The following is a 21,189-nucleotide window of genomic DNA, read 5'->3' on the forward strand; positions in this document are numbered from 1 at the left end:
AAGACTTTTTAACCTCATCTTAAAAGTAAATAGTGTCTTCCTATTAAACTCAACAGGAGTCAAAACAAGGCACGACTTAGGTAATATGGATCTACAGTATGAGTCTTTGACATTCGTTTAGACATTAGGTGATTAGAAGTTTACATGCTGAGAGGGATTTAATAATGTATTTAATGTTTTACTTAGTAACTGGCTCCAGTTCCTAAGTCTTTAACTGCATAGTTAATTGTTGTCTATTTAAAGCAACACTTAAAATATCACTTTCCTAAATTTCTCTCACTGTAGGTAGAAGCATAGACTTTTTCTTCAAATTCAGTAAATGTTGTGATTTGCAAATAAATCAGCAACTATTTTAAAACTAGTAAAAAAAATAAATAAATAAAAAAATAAATTGATAACTAAGGAACCAGACATCCATCTTTTGTTACTTTTATAAGATTGGGTCACGGAGGCAGCAGCTTCTCTGGTTACCTCCTGAAATATATATATATATATATATATATATATATATATATATATATATATATATTTATATACATATATACATGTACAAAACAGCAACCCAGAAGAAACAAATCAGTCTGGATCCCCGGGTCCTTACTCATGCATTTGTTGCCTGTATTTTCTGTGCTGGTTCAATAAATGCACCCTGCTTGCACCTTGCTGTCTTCATAGTTTTTTACTCCAGACTTTGAGTTTCTCCTGATAGGTTTTGAAGAACTATTTTTTGCAGCATCACAGATTCAGATATGAGTTTTATGTTGGTAATTTACAACAACACACAGCCAAAATCTTTACACTGGCTTCCAGTCATTCACAGAATAGATTTTAAAACCCTACTGTTCGTTTACGACCTATGCATGAAATCTGCACGGTAACTTTTAACTTATCTTGCTTTCAATCATTTTAATTTAATTTCTGATTTTAATTTGATTTTATTGTGATTTTTGCTATGTGTTGTTGCCTTTTACTACTTTTTAACGTTTTCTTTGCACCATCTGGGAATGCTTTTAATGTTTTATGTAAAGCACTCAAATTGTCTCATACATGAAATGTGCTATACAAATAAACTTGCCTTGCATTTGATTTTTTTTTTTCATTTCTTTTTGGTTTATTATTATTATTATTATTATGCTTGTCCACCAGTACAACACACTGCTGTCTATTTATAAATGTTTTTCTTAATTTTTAAAGAGAAATTAGAAAGTAACAAATATTTGATTTAGTTACATTTTGTTTTAATTTAAAAGTATATTAAATGGACGCAAAATCCTCCAAGAGTACCCTCGGTTGGAAGTACAAATCAGTGAGGTAAAATCAATTGCCACGATGGTTCCTACTTGAAAGCTGTTTCTGACGACTCTTTAAATGTGACACTCTTGGCGCATGCGTAATTCTCACAGTCTGCTTCTGCACTTGCAGATTTGAGTAGCCGAGTTCGATTCAGCAGCTTAACTTTGTGCAGTTCCAACGAAAGTTATGTTATTGTTTAAGGGTACTCATTATACATGCTTATGATTATGTTTCGGAATATTGAAAATAACAAACAGCAAAATCTACTTATCTCGAAGCGTTAGCATGGTTGTTTTTCCAGCTCGCTAGCTGGACAACGCAGAGCAGCGTGGTGTATTGAACAAACATATCTCAGTATTTTCTTTAACTATCTTAAAATGGTTAAATGCCCCCTATGGTTTAAAAAAAATTAATCGACTCCTTTTAAAAGTAATGTTTCCAACCTCAAGACAAGAACCTGTAATTCGTGAAAATCAGTCAGCGATTGAACGTGTTTAGCTTATGTGATAATGTGACTGCGGTCTTGTAAGAAAAAATAATGGACAGAGACTTGTTGAAGCAGTGTCTGACTTATCACGGAGAGTCACTGTTTAACAAATTGAAATGTGAACAAACGGAAAACCCAGACTTTCAGGCTGTGGTGTCTGACCTATCTAAAGCCACGTATGAAAGGTATGTCAACAAGTCAAAGCAATTTAAAAGAATACCTTAAAGGCTTCCGTTGTGTCGTAGGTGGTCACGTAGTCACGTGTTAGTTATTTTCTGCTAAAGGTATTTGTATAAACTTATGCAGTGCTCAACTATTTATCTTTTTAAGTTTAGATTTTCATTCTAAATGTCTGATAGAGGGCTTCAGGAGCTGAAAATCCACAACCTAAACTCCCCCAAGTCTTTTTTTCTAGATGAATAGGGAATCCTTCTGATGAGATCTCTTAAATATTAGAGTAATGGGAAAGCTTTTAGTCTTCTTTTTTACATCATATACACCATGTTAAAATTTTAGTAGTAAAGTATTGAGCACATTTCCAAAAGCTCATTTTAGAAAAGTTGAATATTTGTCTTTTTTCTATTGTTAAAAATATATACATTATGTTTGAGGGTCTTAATCATATATATTTTTATTTGTATTATCAACTCTTATGTTCATGCATAGTAGATATTATGCAAGATGAGGTGGATAAATTAGGATATAAAGAAGTAAACCTTATTAAAATAATAAAAGATGGTGATTTAATTTTGTCATCGCTGACCAGTTTAGTAAAATTGTGCCTCCCTTTTCCTGCTATTTATATTGGTTATTGATTATTTAATTGCCTTGGTTGTTTTGGCCTGGCTTTTATTGAACAGTTGTGGCTGCAGATCTTTTTAGGGGGAATGACCAAAAAAATTTATCCGATAAATTCTGTGCCAACTCAGTGCTGGACTTGAGCTCTTTGTTCTACTGCATGATATATATAATTTTCTATTATATGTGAATTCCTCTGATACCAATTAGCTCATCTGAACTATGCTTAGTAAAGCACCAGTGTCAAATGTTTGTTTCCTGTGCAGCAGTGCTGAAAAGCAAGGCAGCCAACTGGTGGAGCAGTTTATTGCCAGGAAAGCCGACATCCTTTTCTGCCCAGCATGGAAGACTGCAACTCCTCAAAAGCAAGAGCACGAAGAGGAGGAGGCTGCGGGTGTGTGTTGGCTTGATCATATTTGTGAATTATTTGACTTTTGGCCAACAATTAAATTAAAACTCCATCCTACAGTTTACGTCTCCTTTCTTGGTTTAAGCTAGTAAACGACAACGATTATCTGGACTGTGATGCACAGTTGTCACCTGATTAAAGCCGTATTAAGTTCCTCCTTATTTTGTGTTAATTTACATGTAGTGAACCAAATGCATAAGAACTCAAAACTGTATACTAACTATATACTAACTAATTGAAAGTTACTTGGTAAAATGGGGTAATGAAATGAATATATTCAGTAGAGATAAAAGGTGAAAATCAATTAAAAGTGTATTTTGTACAGTTGACCAAAAAGGATTTGTCTGATGAAATGAATCTGTGTGTGTGCTCCTCCAGAGCCTTATGCTGTTATGCCACCAGTGGAGTTATTCATGGAACTGTCATATGAGGAGAGAAGAGCCATGATTTACAGGGACTTGGAGAAAGGAGACATTGTGGTGGGAAGGATCAACAATATTCGTGAATATGGCTTCTTTCTCACTCTGCTTTGCATGGCAGGCGGTCTCAAGAGAGATATAGAGGACCTGGAGTTGTCGGTAGGTAAACAAATTAAATCTCCTTAATGTTTTTGCGCCATGTCACAAACTCTGGAGAAAAATCACAGACCACTTGGATTGTCAGTGGTACAGCTCTGTGGCAGTGCACATGAACTATATGATTAAAATGATGGTGAAAAATGTGTCCAGCATCTGAAACCGTCCTCTCTCTCTTTTAATCTCTCCTAATATTGTGCAATTTTATTTCCTCTCTGAATCCAGGCTCTGTGTCATGTTCGAGAAATTCCCTCTACTGGCAGTCATGATGATCCCCTGTCCTACTACCAGATTGGGGACATTATCAGAGGTTAGTGTCTTAAACAAAAACAACATAAGCTTCATATGTATTGATGAAATTTCAGTGTAATTATAGTTCTGTAAATTTAGGATACCACCTCACACTGTGGAAGGATGAAGAAGTGATGCCATAATAGAAGATAATTGAGAGTTTGCAGCCTGCAAGAGTCACTTCAGACTCAGTGGAAGAAAAAATACAGTACAGTTAAGATGTTTTGTAGCTCTTGTATTGAATTGAGAGTGTTACAATGATTTTTTTGGTGATTGGTGTTTTGAAGTTGGACAAATAGGAAGATTTTGTAATTGATGGGAAATTCACTTACTATCCAAAAAAAGTCACACCGATGTTTTATTGACCCACCTTTAGCTTTGATAGCAGCACACTGTACTGTAGTTTCAGATAAGCTTCTGCAATGTCACAACATTTATTTCCGTCCTGAATTGCATTTGTTTTTCATCAAGATCTTGTGCTGATGATGGGAGAGTCAGACCCGCTGAACAAAGCCTGCTCCAACACATACCAAAGATTCTAAATTTGGTTAAGGTCTGGAGTCTGTGTTGAAAATGATGTCTCATGCCCCCTGAACACTCTTTCACAATCTGAGCCCAATGAATCCTGGTGTTGTCATCTTGGAACTTGGCCGTGCCATCAGGGAAGACTGAATAACCTGCTCATTCAGTATATTTAGGTATCAGCTGACCTCATTCTTTGGGCAACATAATGTTGCTGAACCTAGACCTGACCAACTGCAGCAACCCCAGATCATAGACTGCCCCGACAGGCTTGCACAGCAGACACTAGGCATGATGGCTGCATCACTTCATCCTCCTTTCTTTTTACCCTGATGCTCCCAACACTCTGGAACACGGTAAATCTGGACTCATCAGATCACATGACCTTTCATTGCTCCAGAGTCCAATCTTCATGCTCACTGTCAAATTGAAGCTATTTTCTCCAGTTGGCCTCACTGATTAGTGTTTTTTTTTTTTTTTTACACAGCTGTTCAGTCCCAATCCATTACACTTACTTTCATTATTGAACATAGCCCTGAGCTCTACTGTTGGTTTTCTACGATTTGATTTTGCCAAACATTTAAGTAATTGTCACCCTCAGTCATTTTTTGGCTGACCATATTTCTTTCTCTAAGACGATGGCTTCCCATTATTCTTCCAGTAATCCAATTATCCTTCAACTAATAATGCATTAAGGAAGTTCTTAACACTGTTTTAGTAGTTTCAGCATCTCAGGTGTTCTCTGTTTGACCTACTGTATCTGAAACAGACTAACATCTTTTCTACAAGCACAGGATGTGGCTTCCCACATGGTTGTTTAAGAAATAAAAAGCTGCTCTCTGCATAAATTAGGATTAAATAACTTCATAACATAATTGTCCATGCAGTAAGTTTCCATTGGGAGGCTCTTCCCTATTTGCTTAGTTAAGTCCAGGTGCTGACTTGTTTCTTTTTTCTTTTTGGATGCTAATGTACAAACTAGAAGATATATGTGTGTATCATCTCTACCTGCCTTGCACAAATGAAATATTTGGTAAATACAGCTAACATGAAAACCATGTCAGTTGCTACATATGTAGCAACATTCATGTTTAAAGACCTACAACATTCGGTCATAGAGGACCCCAGCTTTGGGCAGCTGTTGGAAATATTAGTGATAGCCAGCTTTTTCCTTTATTTTTTTGCCTCCTATTTTCATCTGGCCTCACTGCTCGGCAAAAAGAATGACTTTTTTCTCATGAATTGTGCTTTCTTTTGTTCTGCAGCTGGAGTGAAAGACATTGACAGATACCAGGAAAAGATCACAGTGACCCTCCATCAGACCTCTCTTTCTACCAGCCTGGAGCACATCAAACTAGGTGTCATCACCAAGGAGGAACTACCCATACACTACAAGTAACAACACTTTAATTTATGACATGGCATTTAATTGTTAGAAATATAAGTTTGCAAAATAGTGTTTTGTGTGACTTATATGTCTGGCTGACATATTGGTTAACTATAACATCTAATAGATGTTTATGTTCCTGTCTCCTCCCTAGTCGTAGCCTCCGTGTAGCCGCTGACTCTAGCAAGACATACGAATGTATACTGAGAAGTTGTCACGGTTACCAAAACCCCTCAGTAGTGGACTACATGCTGGAGAAGGTGGGAATCAGTGACACTCACCCACCATCAATGATGCGAGGACTACAGAGGTAAATGTGTGGACTCTCTGGTTACTTCTTTTATTGTATTCTTAGGGACAAACGTAGTTGATGAAAGCTTTCACCTTGCTGTTATTATTTAGTAGCAACACAGGAAGAGAAAAACCTGCAGACTTCTTACTTTTCTCTCTTTCTTTACAGTAAACTTTTCCAAGAGGAGGATTTTGCTTCTGTAATCAGGAAGAAGCAGTCTGCATCCTGGGCCTTGAAGTGGTAATGCTAAACTTTGACTCCAACAGATATATAAAGTTGTGCCGCTTGAAAATATCTAATTGTTCTGCTGATAAACTGTTTGATGTTGTGTCTGCACCTTTAATCCTCTGGCCTCTCCTGAGTTTACAAAAATGCAAGCTGACTGTTATTTTGCATGTTTTTCTCAGCGTCCGTGCAGGTGTGGACCACTTCAAACATGGCCGTCATGTGGAAGCCATGAACGAATACAACAAAGCCTTGGAGATTGACACTAATAATGTGGAAGCGCTGGTGGCACGAGGAGCTCTGTGGGTTTAACTAACATCTAATGGAGAAATACTGCAGTTTTACAAGGGTTTTCTACTTGAGTTTTAGGTTCTAGATTAGGACATTCAGCCAGTGTTTTACATGCATGTTTTACCCATTAAAACATTCTAATTTATTTGCATGAATAAAATAATTTATTTTCCGTTTTGGATGTTATTTATTGTCAGGTATGCTAACAAGGGCAGCATCATGAAGGCCATAACAGACTTTGAACTGGCTCTGGAAAACTGTCCGGATCACCGTAACGCCAAGAAATATCTCTGCCAGACGCTAGTGGAGCGAGGAAAACAGTAAGCACTTCTCCACGGAAATCAGTACTGACATGTTCCACAGACGGTTCACAGGTTGTCTTCAATAGTTTTACAGAAAAGCTGTGATCAGTATAAGATCATTTTGATTTTATGATAAATTAACCTGAAGGTCCACCTGTTTGGTGTGTAGTATGCAGCTTTTAAGGTATGCTTGACAAGTTTGATGACTTTAAAACGTGACGCTTCTGACTCATTTTGAACTACACAGACCTCTTGTCATGCAGATTTCTGGGCTCAAAACTGCCCCAAAGCACCCAGGGATAAGATAGTTTAGTTCACAACTTTGGTTTTCTGCCTGGTGCTGCCCTGTTTTGCTTAAAAGTGCAGCATCACTCACCAGTGACTAGGTAACACACTTTTTCCTGCTTTATAATTACATTGCTTGGACCTGTCAGTATAGTTAATGGGTTTGCAATAATAAAAAAAGAGCAAATGTAGTAAGTTTTCATTCAGTTCTGCGTAGGTTGAAAATCAGAGGGGACAGAAATTATCATTGATTCCTATATTAATACTATTGAAACACACATTCAGTCTCCGTATCATGGCATAAAAGGAAATAAGATAATATTACAACTTCAGCTTGTTCATCCCATGTTAATTTGAGATTGAAAACTATGATGGCCTTTTCATAGTTGTTTCTGCAGCACAGATGAAGCCTCACTTTTCTACCTCAGTCCTGTTTCAGACTAACATACAAATATGTTTTTGTTATGTCAAAAATTTGGTCAGTTTTTGCAAAATTCACAGCAAAGTCTTGGAAGTTTGCATCCTTTTTGGAGATCTTGTTTGCAGGACTTTATGCTGTAATAAATATGAATTATGTTGCATATGTGATGATTTCACATATCTGCCTCATTCAGATGCTTCAAAAATATGAATAAGCAAATGGTTGAGCAGCAACTGATTTGTAGATGTTCAGAAATATGCAGTCCTGTAACATTACAGTAGTTTATTACTCCTCATTGTTGGTGGTTGCTGCTTTTGCTTTTGCCAGCCGCTTCACTAACAAATTCCTGGGTTTGTCTGCTCATGAGCCGTGATTCAATAATACAATAGTGGTGTTAGCGTAGGGAGTGCCGTAGAATGGAAAAATTCCCTGGTGCAGCTCCAACAGTGAATAAGTCATGTATTAAAAGTTGATGGATTTTTAGGCTGTCTTCAGTTCTGAAGTTGTACACCCGGTGATATGAATCTGAGAAATGACTGCACGTTTTATATGTATATTTTTTTTTAAAGTAAATTGTACTGAACAGATAAAACTGAATGGAATTTAGAGGTTATGAGTTGACACATGTATTTCAGTTTTTGTTATCTTTCTTAATCTCCATCAATGTGACTAAAAAAGGTTTCGAATGAACTGGGTGAATGATCTCCAACTTCTCTGACTTATTCCTGTGATTAAATACAAGTCACTGCAGTAATGGAGGTAGAACTGAGGATGTGTAATTATATGTATAATTGACGTATTATTAATTACATAGTTGACAGGATTTACCGAGAGTTTGAATGTGTGCTTAGGCTTGAAGAACAGGAGAAACTAGTAACAGCTGAGGGACTGTACAGGAGAGCTCTGACTCTCGATGACTCAAACCCTGAGGCGAAGGAGGCCCTGCACAACATCACAGATACCATACAGGTGAGCGGGCCAGTACACACACACACACAGAGGTGTTCAGGAAGGTTAGCACAGTGTATTTTAGGCTTAGATATCAAAACTCACACCAGCAATAACAAATCAAGTGAAATTGGTGAAACAGATGAGCAGCATTGGGGTGGTGAGAATATTAGTTTGGATTAAATGTTTACTGTGACTTTAGGCTTCATTTCTGCTCTTCAGTAATTTTTCTTTTTTGGAAATAGAAGGGGTCATATTCAGTAAAAAATAGACAACAATTTAGGAACTAACCAGTGGGCATATTAGAGTGTTCAGCCAACTGACTGAGAAGTGGTAAATATATAATAATGCGGCTTTGTTACCAACAAGATCACCTCACTAAGTCTGCTGTAAAATATTTTGTTTAAATTAAAACACTAATAGATATGTGAATATCACACACGTGCAGATGTTGATTAAATAAAGATACACAACACGTCTTTTTCTGTTATTATAATGATGAAATGGTGTTTTTTTCCGCTGAGCTAGCATCACTTTAAGGTCTGTTAAACATGGCCAAATTATCCCTGTAGTTGAATCACCAATCTTTTCACAGATTTCATGTAAGAAACTTCCCTTTATCTGTTAATATTAAATATATTCTAGTTAAAAATCATGTTGCATGGCCATTCGCATCCTCAGAGATTTATATGTAGATGAAGTCAATCGGAAGTTACTTTGAGATATTTAAATAAATAAATTGGTCAATTTCAACTTAAATTGGAATATAAACATGCTTCTCTTGTAGTTTTTTAATAATAAAAGCCAATCTAAATAAGGTAAGGTAATCCAGCAAAATAAGGACTAATACCTAAGGGTCCTGCTTTCTGCTAGTTTAAAAATTATCGACATACATTTCTTTTGTAAACCCCACTATCATCCCTTTTCACTAAAGAGAAATGAGTGTTTTTTTAAAGGCACTGTCAGTACATATGTATGTTTTTTTTAAGTGTGACAAAACCAAACCTAATTATAATTCAAATTTAGGACAGAGCTAACATGAAGGAGTAACTTCTGGGTTCATGGCTGGTTTCTGGAGAAGTAAACAGCGCTGTCCGTGGTGCTGAATGAGACCAAAAACTTTGACCTAGTCTTAGTGAAACAGACCCGCATGAGGACCAGATGTTAAAGTTTCTGTTCTTACACTGGGAGTAGGCTATATTTTTATTTTAAGCTGTGGTTTGTAATACTGATGAAGTGTTTGGTGTGTGTGTGTGTCTGTGACTCTTGTATCCTGGCCTTTGACCCTCTTGACTTCCACGGTCTCACCTTGTTGGGGTGGAAAACCTTGAACTTCACCACATAAATGACTTGTCCTCCCCTGGACGCTGGTGTGCGCCGGGTCCCTGCTACAACTATGGTAATGTTGAAACCTTTTCCATTAAAATGGGGGACAAACGTTTGAATTCTGTGCACTTTTGTCCATCCGGCTGCTTCTTTACCAACTGTTCTGCTCTTGGACCTCACCCCTTTCTTTCTGGTAATTATATGACTCTCCACTTAATTTTTTTCCACCGTTCTGTGATCTGTTTTGTTTTTCCCTCTTCAAACTTTTGACTTTCCTTTTCATCCCCATTCTAACTGCAAATGACCGAATAAATAAACGAACGTTGTTTTTGGCGGCTCTGTTGCATGTTTTGGATCATGGCATAAATGTTTATGAATGTTTCAATGGGCTTTCGCCTGCTTGCCATTGTCGTGCCTTGCCTTGCCCGGTGGCTGTAAAGAAATCAATTCGTCTGAGAGAAGAAGCGCTTGCCAAGGAGCAGGCAAAAGATAAAGACAAAGACAAGAGTGGCCCGACCAGTGCTGAAAAATTACGTAAGATCCTACAAGAGGAGAAGAGGTATGTTGAGTACCGATCTACAGGTACGGCTTGTACAGATATTGCCAATAAAAACTTAAAAACCATCACAACACTTTGAAAATATTCTTTCTTTAAACAAAGATTTTCAGCAAATGTCTTTTATTTTTTAGGATGAAGAAGAAACAGAAGCGATCAGGCTCCTCATCTTCCTCACCTTCCTCCTCTAGGAGCTCTTCTTCTTCATCATCGTCTCGCAGAAGGTCCAAAAAGAAAAAAAAGAAGCGAAGGAAATCTGAGCGTGGAAGTAAGCGCCATCGTAGGGATAGCAAAAGGAGTGATGAGAGTAAGAGTGAGAGAGATAGAAAGGAGCAAGAGGAGGATGAGGTGGAGTGGATTCCTGCACCTCCCAACACCTCCGCTACTTTCCTCAACCAGAGGGGTGGCCCTATGTTTGAAGGAGAGAATTATGAGGGGGAGGAAGGGAGAGACAAAGAAGCTAGAAGGATCAATCAGTTGTATTCATTGTCAGCAGCTTCAGAGGAGGAAGAGTCTGACTCCTCACGGAGAGAAAAGAGAAAGGACAGAAGGGAGAGCTGGACGAGAAAGAGCAAAAGCCCGTTAAGAGAAGAGAGGAGGGGCAGGAGTAGAGAAGGGAGGGAGGACAACAGGAAAGACAGGAGAGGCAGTGACTCCAAGAGAAGGAGCAGCTTAGAGGAGAATCCAACACGAAAATCATCCTGCTCATCAGCTGAGGTGGAGTATTACCAGAAATCTAGTTTCCGATCTGAATATTCAGGAAGCTTTGGTTCTGCTTCCAAACATCTGGAGAACAGAGTGAGACACGACTCTTCCACGAGGAGCTCCTGTGACGGGGGTAGGTACGAGAACAGGTGGAGGCAGGAGGGAGAAGAGGTAGGCAGAGAGAAGGAAAGTAGACAGAGGCGATCAGACGAAGAGAGCGGCGCATCCCATCAAGGGCAAAGTAAAAAATCAGAGAGTGCTGGAAATCATAACGGACAGAGTACTGGGGGGGGTAAAAAACACCTCCCCGCCAACCTGCTGAATATTTTTAACCAGATTGAACAGTTTGAGAAAGAAAAAGGAGTCAAGCCAAAAAAATGACTCCAGGAAAAAAAGTACATCATCCCCCAGGTGTTGCTGAAGAGAGATTAAAGGGATGCTCATACAGTGAAATCATTCTCTGGACTGTGAATCAAAACACACACCAGTGGCCAAATTTATTGCTGTTTGAATGTCCTCAGAAGTTAATGTCTTCTTCTTTCTGGTAGATTTAAGGCCTGCTTGTAGCTGCACTGCTTGCCATATATCAGCTTGTCACACTGTAATAAAATGTAAATCTTAAAGGTTCAAAATACACTTTGAATTAATGACAGTTTTTATTATATTAATATTCAAACTTTTAGTCATTAAGCCTTTTCAAGTCTGTTATCTCCAACTTAAAGGATCACTTATTGAACATTTTTTTCAAGTTATTACAATTTGCAGCACAGGCTTTAAAATTTCTTTGTTATGACTTTTTACTGTTAATGAAGAAAACTGCCTTATGTTTACTTCCATGTCAGTGTTTTCTGGTCTTTCTCAAACAACCCATCTGTTTGATGTACTTGGATGCTTCGTCTACGTGCCCACAGCTGAACCAATAAAGCATTTAAAATGTTGAACTTAAGATTGCTTATGTTCTCATGGCTCCTCATTTGTCATCCCATTTGTTTTTCAAGGTTTCCCTAAATTATTTCCACACGTTTATACTTTTAAGACCACCTACTTAATTGTTTTAAACATCTTAACTAGTGCAGAAGGTGGTAGTAAAATTTTTCTACAGCTAAAAAATGATTTCATTAAGCAAGGCAACTAAATTTAAAGGTGTAATTTTTGGATGCAGGACAAATTCTTGGGAGAATTTGACCAACTTTTTTGATTGTTTGCAATTACGTTAAAGCAACGATGAAGGAAGCTTTGGTGAAACCAGGTGAATATTGAGCTGTTTGAAGTGAGTTACACAGGATCCAGCCAGAGGGATACCACTGCACGTATCAGAGGCACACTGGCTCAGTACAATGTGTGGAAGAGGATTCATTTTGCAGCAGGGTATTGATCTTGAGGATGCATGGAAGCTGCAGTATGCAGTCTTGTTTGAAGTCCAAGTAAGAGCAAGAACTGCAGGCATGTGTAACTCCCCCACATTAACCAGACTCAGACTTCAGTGGAAAGTGAGAAGTTGGGCAACAGGATGGAGCAATTTGAGTCATCCGAGGGTTGCTTCAAGCAAATGACAAAAAGACTAGAAACAATTGATGCATTAGCAGAATGCGAGGAAAAAAGTGGACTCATGACAAAAAAACTGTGTCATGAGTCTTTTAAAACAGACATCTTTTGGTAAATGACACTTTAAGGTAAAAGTTTATTTAATTTTACTTTTTTTTTTTTTTTTTGCTAAAATTTCAAGTGGGATTTTTTTGGGATTCAGTTGTGTGTTTGCACAACTCGGATTGTTTCTGAAAAGCCAGAGGCGACATTGCGCCAAAAATGTGACGGTATAACACACATGCCCTCATCCCTCAACATAACGAGTTAAAGCCAAAGTGGCCTTATGGCTTATTGGCTCAGTAAGCTACTTGGTGTCACATATTTGATTTAATAACTGGACACACACATCAGCGTTTGTGCGGCCAGCCGTGCGTTGCCTCAAGCCAAAGTAGCTTACTTCAGGCTTAGCTGCCAACCTCTCGCTCTCCTCCTCCATCATTACCGGTCCCATCACCACTGATGCACTGGCGAAGCGGCTCGTCCCAGTCTATCTTGTTAGGGCAGATTAAGCACTAATATACAGGCAGAGAAGAGGCCTCTTCATTTAAAGCTCCTGATCCTGTGCTGCTTGTCTCAGACACATGACATCTTAATCTTTATAAAATACTGACTACAGGAGATTTCTCTAAGTGCCCGTTCTGAGGGTCATTAGCCCCGCAAAGAGTCACAGAGAGGAGTTTTTGACTATGGCATCACAGAACTCATGCATCATTCTGGTCTAACTGTTTATAACAAATAAATTGCTGTCTGATTCTGCTCTGCACAACCATTTTTAAATCTCTCACTGGACTGAGGTGAAAAATATTAAATGGAGCAGAATCAATCTCTAAATGCAAAATCACTTTCTCTGCTTTTGTCCATTTCTCTAAGGGAGGGAATTTGACCTCATGTAATTGTTTTTTAATTGTTCTTACATAATATTCAATACGAGAAGACATTTGTCATTCAGATGTAAGGTTTACTAAACTTAAATAACCCAACAGGAACATAGTTACCACAGAGCAGAGTCCAATTCCAGCTGTTGTGGGCCACTGTCCTGCAGATTTCCCTGCTTCATCACACCACACCTAAATTAATGGGTTATTGACAGGTTTGTGCAGAAGCTGATGAAAAAATTGGGAAAATTAATTTCATTTGGATCAGATGCAAGAACAGGGTAATGTTAAAGAGCTTTTTAATGTAGTTGAGCATCACACTTAAAATGCATCAGTGCTGCAGTACTGCAAGTTTCCACTGGAGGGCACTGGAACACTGTGGACTTTAGCAGTGGAATTCAGGGTTAAGGGAAGCACATCAAGTAAATGCACATTAACATGATAACCCTGTTTTTTTTTATTTTGATTTAGATCCACCTTTAACAAACCAGATGTATGTTCTATATGAACAATGTTTCAATGTTTATAATAAATGTAGTTTCACATTGCAAATTAATGATGACATTTGATCAGATAATTTCATATTTTTAATCTTTGTTATGGATCAGTCTCCATCCAGTTATGGGCTCAATAACAGTGCTGCAGAAATGGTAATATGTTGACACCCTTTGGTTTAACAAAATTATTCCAACTTCAGAAATAGCTTTTAAATACATATAAACATCTAGAAAAACCTAAAAGATCCCCGATGCATGCATCTTAAGAGATGGTAATTACATGTATTTACATGTGCTAATTACAAATTAGAAGTAAAATTATCTAAAAATCTTTAGGTCACAAATATATTTATTAAAACTATTCTTTTTTTATACATAAGAAAATCTGAGTGCAGTTTTATTTAGCTTGAACAAATATTAAGTTTTAGGGGTATTTTATATTCCTAGTATATTCCAAATGTTGAAACACACAAATCAGAGCAGCTAGGCTACTTACTGGGAACCATCCTATAAATTAATATAATTGTGTGAACCAGTATGTATTGCATATAAGCCTCATATTAGAAGGAAAACCTTTACAATTTCTTAGCAGGTGGTCTTCTTTTACCACCCAAACTTTTACCAGTTACCCAGTAGGTAATGCATCAATTCTTCAGGGACACACATGAACACATCAGGTTTACTGTATCTCTGTGCCCAGGAATGCTTTGCAAATGTCCTTCTCTACATACCTGAAGGACTTTCATTCACAGGGAGGTTATGTCCTGACCCTGCATTGCTACAATAAGCTGAAAGTATAAAAGTGTTAAAGAAAGAAAGGAAAGAATGACAGAAGGAGGTGGGAAGGAAGAACAGTGTGACTGCAGGAAGCAAAAGAATAAGAGGACCTTTAGTCCTTGAAGGTGTGGGTCTCTGAACTAGCCCGGGAGGTCAGCAGCAGCAGGTTTTCCTGCTTGAGTGACTCTGATGAAGCTGCAGATTCTTGCCTTCATGAATCATCCCACTCCATTCTCCTACCCCTGCTCTGCTCCCACCTGGACTCCTTTTCACAAAGAGAGAGGGGATTCCTCCTCTTAGGCCTCGTTCTTCAGCACTGAGGCAATCAGACTGTTGAACACGCAAAAGGGAGATGAGACATTTTAAATTAGTGTTAGGAGAGGGAGAGAGAGAGAGAGAAGGGGGGAAAATGACATTTTTCATTTTCTACAATAAAAGGTACTACATTGAATTCTCAGAGCATGACAATACAGTGGAGTAAGTAATGGAATAGGAGCAGGCGTAGTGTCTGTGTGTTAGTGGATAATGAGGAATTTAAAGATGTATGGTCCTCTGCTGCCATTCAATCAGACTCTCACCCTGTCGCTGTCACGGGTCTTCGTCTCTGAGCTGTTACAATACTCCGCAGGGACTCAAAGTTCCTCTACGGGAAGACACAGTTTTAAAATTATTTCTGTGGTCATTTAGAATTGGTCTTGAGGGATTTTAGGCATTAGCTAATTTAAAAGAAAAAGCACCCATTTACTACACCGTTAACCCTGCTTAACAATATTGAGTCAGCTTTGACTTCTGCTGTCCTTTTTAACAACAAGGGTCCCCAAAGACCCCAAATTTGTTGTAACAAAGGCACTTAACTTAATACAACATCTTTCTGGAGAATAAACAGTGAGCCTTAATGTTGGCAAGCTACTTTAAAGGAGCAATGAGAAGGATTAGGAATATCAAGTGGTGAAAATTCCAACTGCAACCATTTTCAGTAACAGATCAGGGACAAAATCATAATGAAAATCCACTCGGCCATTAATTCTTCCAGATCCAGAGAGTCTGACAGAATTGTAGATGACAGATGCAAAAGCTTCACCTCAAAATACGTCAATACATTTAATAAAGATAAAGCTTCAAAAAGGGTTAAACTGCCCAGTAGGCCAGAAAGCAAAACTTCAAAATCTGTGACATATTTCACAAATATGTAAAAAACTACTTTAAGGATTAGTTGATTTACAAAGCATTTCATCCATTCAATCATAAGCAAAACTATGTTTTTGTAGTGTTTTATAAGCTGTTTTAAAATTGTGATATCAATCACTAATGCAAAGCGTCTACAACTTGAGTCCATCTATAAACAGTTAATGGTGTATGTTTGTAGACCTGCAAGACTGTTATAATGACCATTTTTGAAAAGGAACCTACAGCTCTGAATGTTTTCTTCAGAAGGGTCTCCTAGCCATGGCTCTTTGTGCAGGGTTTAGATCAGGGTTGCCTAAGTCCGGTCCTCGAGATCTACCATCTTGCAACTTTTAGATGCAACCCTTCTCCAACACACCTGAATGAAATGACTGGCTCGTTACCAGGCCTCTGCAGAGCTGAATGACATGCAGATGACATCTGATTCAAGTGTGTTGGAGAAGGGTTGCATCTAAAAGTTGCAGGATGGTAGATCTCGAGGACCGAACCTGGGCACTCCTGGTTTAGATGTTTCCCAGCCACAGGCATTACGTGTTGCAGAAGCCTGTTGAATTCTCATTAATTTATATCATGTCCTTAATGCCCAAAACATGCAGGGCAGTGGGTTCAAGGATCAGGAAGTACTGCTCTAAAATACAGTAGAATCCATCATAAAAAGGGCCAAAACTGACTTAATTTAACTACCCAACCAAAGTGAGTAATCTGGGATGAATGGCCTACTTGAAAAGCAGCAATAGCCAATGGTCACTGTTAGAACCTAACTGAAGGACAAACACCACTTCTGCAACACTACTTAGGTCATTATGGTGGAGTGGTCAGACAGACAATCCTCAGTAAAAGGCAGAGTAGAAAACCTTAAGTGATCAAATCCTTTTATTATCATACAGTATTTTGTGTTTTCCTAGTTTTTATATTTCATTAAGTCTTATTACTTTTTTGTTTAGCTGTAGGTCTTACTGCATTTCTAAAAAATGGTTCATCTTTGATTCTGTTTAAATGTGCAATATAAATAATTACGATTTATATTGAGCTTGAAAATTTCTGCTGAGAAAAATGAGAGAAACCTCTAAAAGAAAGTTGCACCAAAACCCCCCAACTTCAAATATGGAAATATACATCTTCTTTGAAGCATGTTAAAATACTAAATATGTGATAATTATAGTCAACAGAATTACAATAGTCACAGATGCTGACAACTGTAGCTCAATAGCAAAACATCTGAGTTAACCTTTGTTCTTGCTGCCACCATTACCATTGCACCTCTAATGCATGGAAAGAACTTAAACTACTAAGCTAAAATATTTTAAAAATCTGTAAAAAAAAAAAAATTCATTTTTCAACAATAATTGTAATAAATGAAAGAGTTTAATTTATTTCTGTATGCACCACAAAATTCCACTTTTTAATCATACATTGCATTTTACTTCCATTAGTAAATGCAGTAAATGTTGCAGCCCTTTGCATCCTGCCTTGCAACAGTGATGGAGGAGTTACTGTTGGACATGTGAATTTGTGGAGAAATTACATGCCTGCTGCAGATTTAATGGTAGTTGTCATTGTGCTGCTGTGGTTCACCATCTGTGTATTTTCGGTATTTCTTCTTTCATCTTTAAACTTTGATAATTCATTTTTTATTATGAAGCTCCATTTTTATTTACAACTCAGGAATCTAAGTTGCACAAAATTTTGTGACCATATCGCATGTTTTCTAACACCAAACAAACAAAAAAAAAAAAGGAAAATTCACTTATTTGCAATATGGGCAGTGCAGTAAACCAGCTGCTGACTGTTGTAACAGCTGGTTCACTGCATAATGTGTTTCCATACATTATTCTTTAACATGCATCAAACACTGAAGTGTGTCAACATAATAATATATCTTCAGGATTTTTCTCCATTGCTTTCACTCTTTAATAATTACCATGGTATTTGTAAACTATAGCACATAATTTGGAAGTGTTATATGGTGACATAACAAAACGACACAATAATTTGAACTTCGGAAAAGCTGTCAAGAGCAGGAGGACCTATTGTCAGAGGACAGAAACATTTGTCACCATAAACATTATTTTGACATAATAGCTGCCCATGGAGTGTGTGAAGTCAAGAGAACCTCATTTATTTGTCTTAACATCCCCCAGGGGCCATTTTCCTTCCCAATGAACAGTCATTAGAAAGCATATACACAGCAGGAAACCCCAAGACAAAAAACAAACAAGTCCGAGCATCATTGTTCTGTGGATACTCTTAGCCATCCTTCATAGCCCAGTGGATTAACCTTTCTTCTTTTCTCTTTTTAATTTCTTTTAGAGGCAACAACTTGTGTTCCACACATGTTACTATATTCAGTTAACTGTACTGGCTTTTTAGATCTACAATGTGCAAAGCTTGGCAGGTAAACACTCCTCTGTCTTTCTTAGAAGAATGAAAATTTATAATTCCACACAACGTCAGGATGTCAGCTTCAAGTGTTTGATGTACTTCCTATTTATTTATTTATTTGTTGAGTTCCAGTTTGTCTGTTATCTTTCTTTCTTTTTTCCCCCTGACACTCATTATAGAATCAGAGGAGGCAAGGGTTCAGGTTGGTGAGAGGTTGTACAGCCAGCCATCAGAGCATCCTTCAGCTTGTTTGGATGAAAAGGATGAATGCTCTGGAAGTGTTCAAGGCCAAAGTGAGAGATGAGAGGAATCTGTTGATGGAGCAGGGGTGGCAGAGACTATACAGTTCCCCTTGAACAAAAACGCTTCTGCTCTGATCTCTTTATTTATTTATCTTTATTTGTTATCTCCATATATATGTATATATATATATATATATATATATATATATATATATATATTTATTTATTTATTTTTACCCTTGGCCTTTGTTCCCTTCTCACCTTTCCTACTTTGTATTTTCCCATTCTTTCTGTCTATGCATTAATAAATGTTTGAGTCGCCACTTATGACTGATATTTTCCAGGTCCTCAGCATTCAATTGTTACACCCTCAGCCACTGTGAAGATGCAGGGACAAGCACATTGTACACCCAAAGGAAATGTCCTTCCAACAACAAAATTACATTTGGGTATAAAACAGGTATGCACATTGAAATGTACACATGAACACTGAAACACACACATGCATTCTCTCACTGGTATACATTTTGGCATGCGCATGCAGACAGGCAGACATTTGTACAAATGGATGTTTTTAGAAAGCTTGCAAATTTCATTGCGTTCCATGGATTTGGGTTAATTTAGTAAATTTAGGGTCAGAGCTGGCACAAGAGCTGAGAGAAGGTGAGGTGTGCCTGCTCAGACTTCAGTCTCAGTGTGTGTTTGATATGTACATGTGCACATAAGTGTGTGGGGAAGAAACGCTGACTGTGTGAGCACAGTCCTAGCTGCAGCAGCAGCAGTCTAAACCCGGTCCACACTCTCCAGAGATAGCGCTTCTTTCTCATTTACTCTGGCCCTATTTTAATAATAGCTGTGCATAAGTAATTTCTAAAAGGCCAGGCAGGCACATAGGCGCGGGTGGGGGAAATTAAACTCATTTTATCTGTGAGCAGGTGGATTCCTATTTATCATTAACATGCATAGAATTTGCACAATGTTATTTCTTGCTGCTGCTACTGATGGCATGTCATCCAAATAATGTCAGAGAAGGGTCTCTGCCTTTTCCTTTTTCTTTCTTTTTTTTTTTTTTTTTTTTTTTGCTTATGCTGGAGTGAAAATCATAGATAAAGGTACTAGGGGGTTTTTTCTTGCAATTTTCTGCAAACGGAAACTAATTCTGGGAAGCTCCTTATTACAGTGCAGGCTCATTTGGTTTGCATTAAAAGAGGGACAGGAACGACATTAGGATTTCTGCCAGATTTCCAGGAGATGCTCTAACATTCGCTCTTATATCATTAGTAACGCCCCTCCCCCTCTTCTTCTTACAGAAGCCCTTTTCCTCTTTTAACTGGTATTAAACAATCTCAACTCATTATTGGCCCAATAATAAAACTGGAATATATTTGACTTCCTGATTTAGATGCTATCAAAATATTGGAATGTAAATGTGTAATTTTGAATGCATGATATGGAGGTTTAATAATTGCTGGATATTCTCTGTTATTTTAGCATAATTCAGCAGCAGGATTATTTGTCATTTATTTAAAATTAGGATTGCGCTTTTTAATTTGTTTTGGATTATTAATCTTTTTTGGTTCAGCATGTTGGGGCTGTTTTGAATTTAAGTCATTTCAAACCAATAACTTTGATAACCAAAATGCTGGATTTTAAAAGTACATATAATTTAGTTGTATACACATTTTAGGGATTGAAATGATTGTTTTCTGATCAAAGCTGACTGATTACTTGTTTTTTTTTAATGTGGAGAAGTTTCATGTTCCATGGTGAAATGTGGCATCTTTATATGAACAGATTTGTCATCAGCATGATGTAAAACATCTGATATGTGATGGCAAATAACTGCAACCTGAGATTTTTATTATTACTTGACTAAAAAAACATAAACATTCTGATTGACTAGCTTTAATATTATCAGTGTTTCTTCTTCTTGATTTCTGATTGTGCTTTACTCTTTTAGACTATCAAAGATAAGTCTAATATGAAGAAGCTATAGATCAAACCACATCTCACTTAATATCTCTTCCTGTCACCTCTGTGTCCATGTCATTGTCATGTAGTAGAACAACATCACGGGCTGCATTTTGCAGAGGGGGATCATGGGAGATGCGTGTGCAGACCGGATTAAACTCTCTGTGACCAGTCATTCACACCAGTGTTTACGGCGATGAAGAGAGAGATGATGATGTGTGTTTCTGTCTCCTTTTCTCTCCCCTGACAAATAACAGCATGGCAGCTCATGGCAGCTCCACAGCTCCCGACAGCCAGCCAAGCAGCCAAGCAGGCAGGCAGTCAGTCATTGTTTTGTAATGTGTTTCACTCTGCCAGCGCTGATCCTTTGCTAAGGTACTTACCACGCCATTGTTGTCTAAGTATGCTATTTTCTGGCTGGGCACCTCCACTATAGAATAGGGTGCACCCCCCTGCAACAAACCCCCAACTCCTTTTTTCTTTCTTTCTTTTTTTTTTTTTTCAAAAGAGAGGTTTGTTACAGTCACCGTCATACTAATCCTGGTGTGTGATATGTATAT

The 21,189-nt window shown here is 37.8% G+C and overlaps 1 protein-coding gene across 4 annotated transcripts; it reads left to right on the forward strand.

Annotated features, from left to right (window-relative positions):
• The first annotated feature begins 1,384 nt into the window (after nt 1-1,384).
• On the forward strand, nt 1,385-12,059 carry ttc14 (tetratricopeptide repeat domain 14). 4 transcript variants are annotated; one of them, XM_042006013.1, is made up of 12 exons: nt 1,385-1,965; nt 2,845-2,972; nt 3,366-3,565; nt 3,788-3,872; nt 5,641-5,770; nt 5,917-6,072; nt 6,223-6,294; nt 6,462-6,581; nt 6,768-6,890; nt 8,430-8,547; nt 10,293-10,411; nt 10,543-12,059. In XM_042006013.1, the coding sequence occupies exons 1-12, from the start codon at nt 1,832-1,834 to the stop codon at nt 11,492-11,494; spliced, it is 2,337 nt and encodes a 778-aa protein (XP_041861947.1). In that variant the 5' UTR covers nt 1,385-1,831; the 3' UTR covers nt 11,495-12,059. The 4 variants fall into 4 exon arrangements, with proteins under 4 accessions (XP_041861947.1, XP_041861948.1, XP_041861950.1 ...); XM_042006014.1 differs by having other exon boundaries at nt 2,848-2,972; XM_042006016.1 differs by having other exon boundaries at nt 10,315-10,411; nt 10,543-10,733.
• The last annotated feature ends 9,130 nt before the right edge of the window (nt 12,060-21,189 follow it).

The sequence above is a fragment of the Melanotaenia boesemani genome, chromosome 14 (genome assembly GCF_017639745.1).
Source record: "Melanotaenia boesemani isolate fMelBoe1 chromosome 14, fMelBoe1.pri, whole genome shotgun sequence".
NCBI lineage: Eukaryota > Metazoa > Chordata > Actinopteri > Atheriniformes > Melanotaeniidae > Melanotaenia > Melanotaenia boesemani.

Coding starts and splice junctions, on each gene's coding strand:
- ttc14 (XM_042006013.1), top strand. CDS start 1,832: ATGGACAGAGACTTGTTGAAGCAGTGTCTGACTTATCACGGAGAGTCA. Junction 6,295..6,461: donor GCATCCTGGGCCTTGAAGTG/GTAATGCTAAAC, acceptor TGTTTTTCTCAG/CGTCCGTGCAGGTGTGGACC. Junction 10,412..10,542: donor ATCCTACAAGAGGAGAAGAG/GTATGTTGAGTA, acceptor TTTATTTTTTAG/GATGAAGAAGAAACAGAAGC.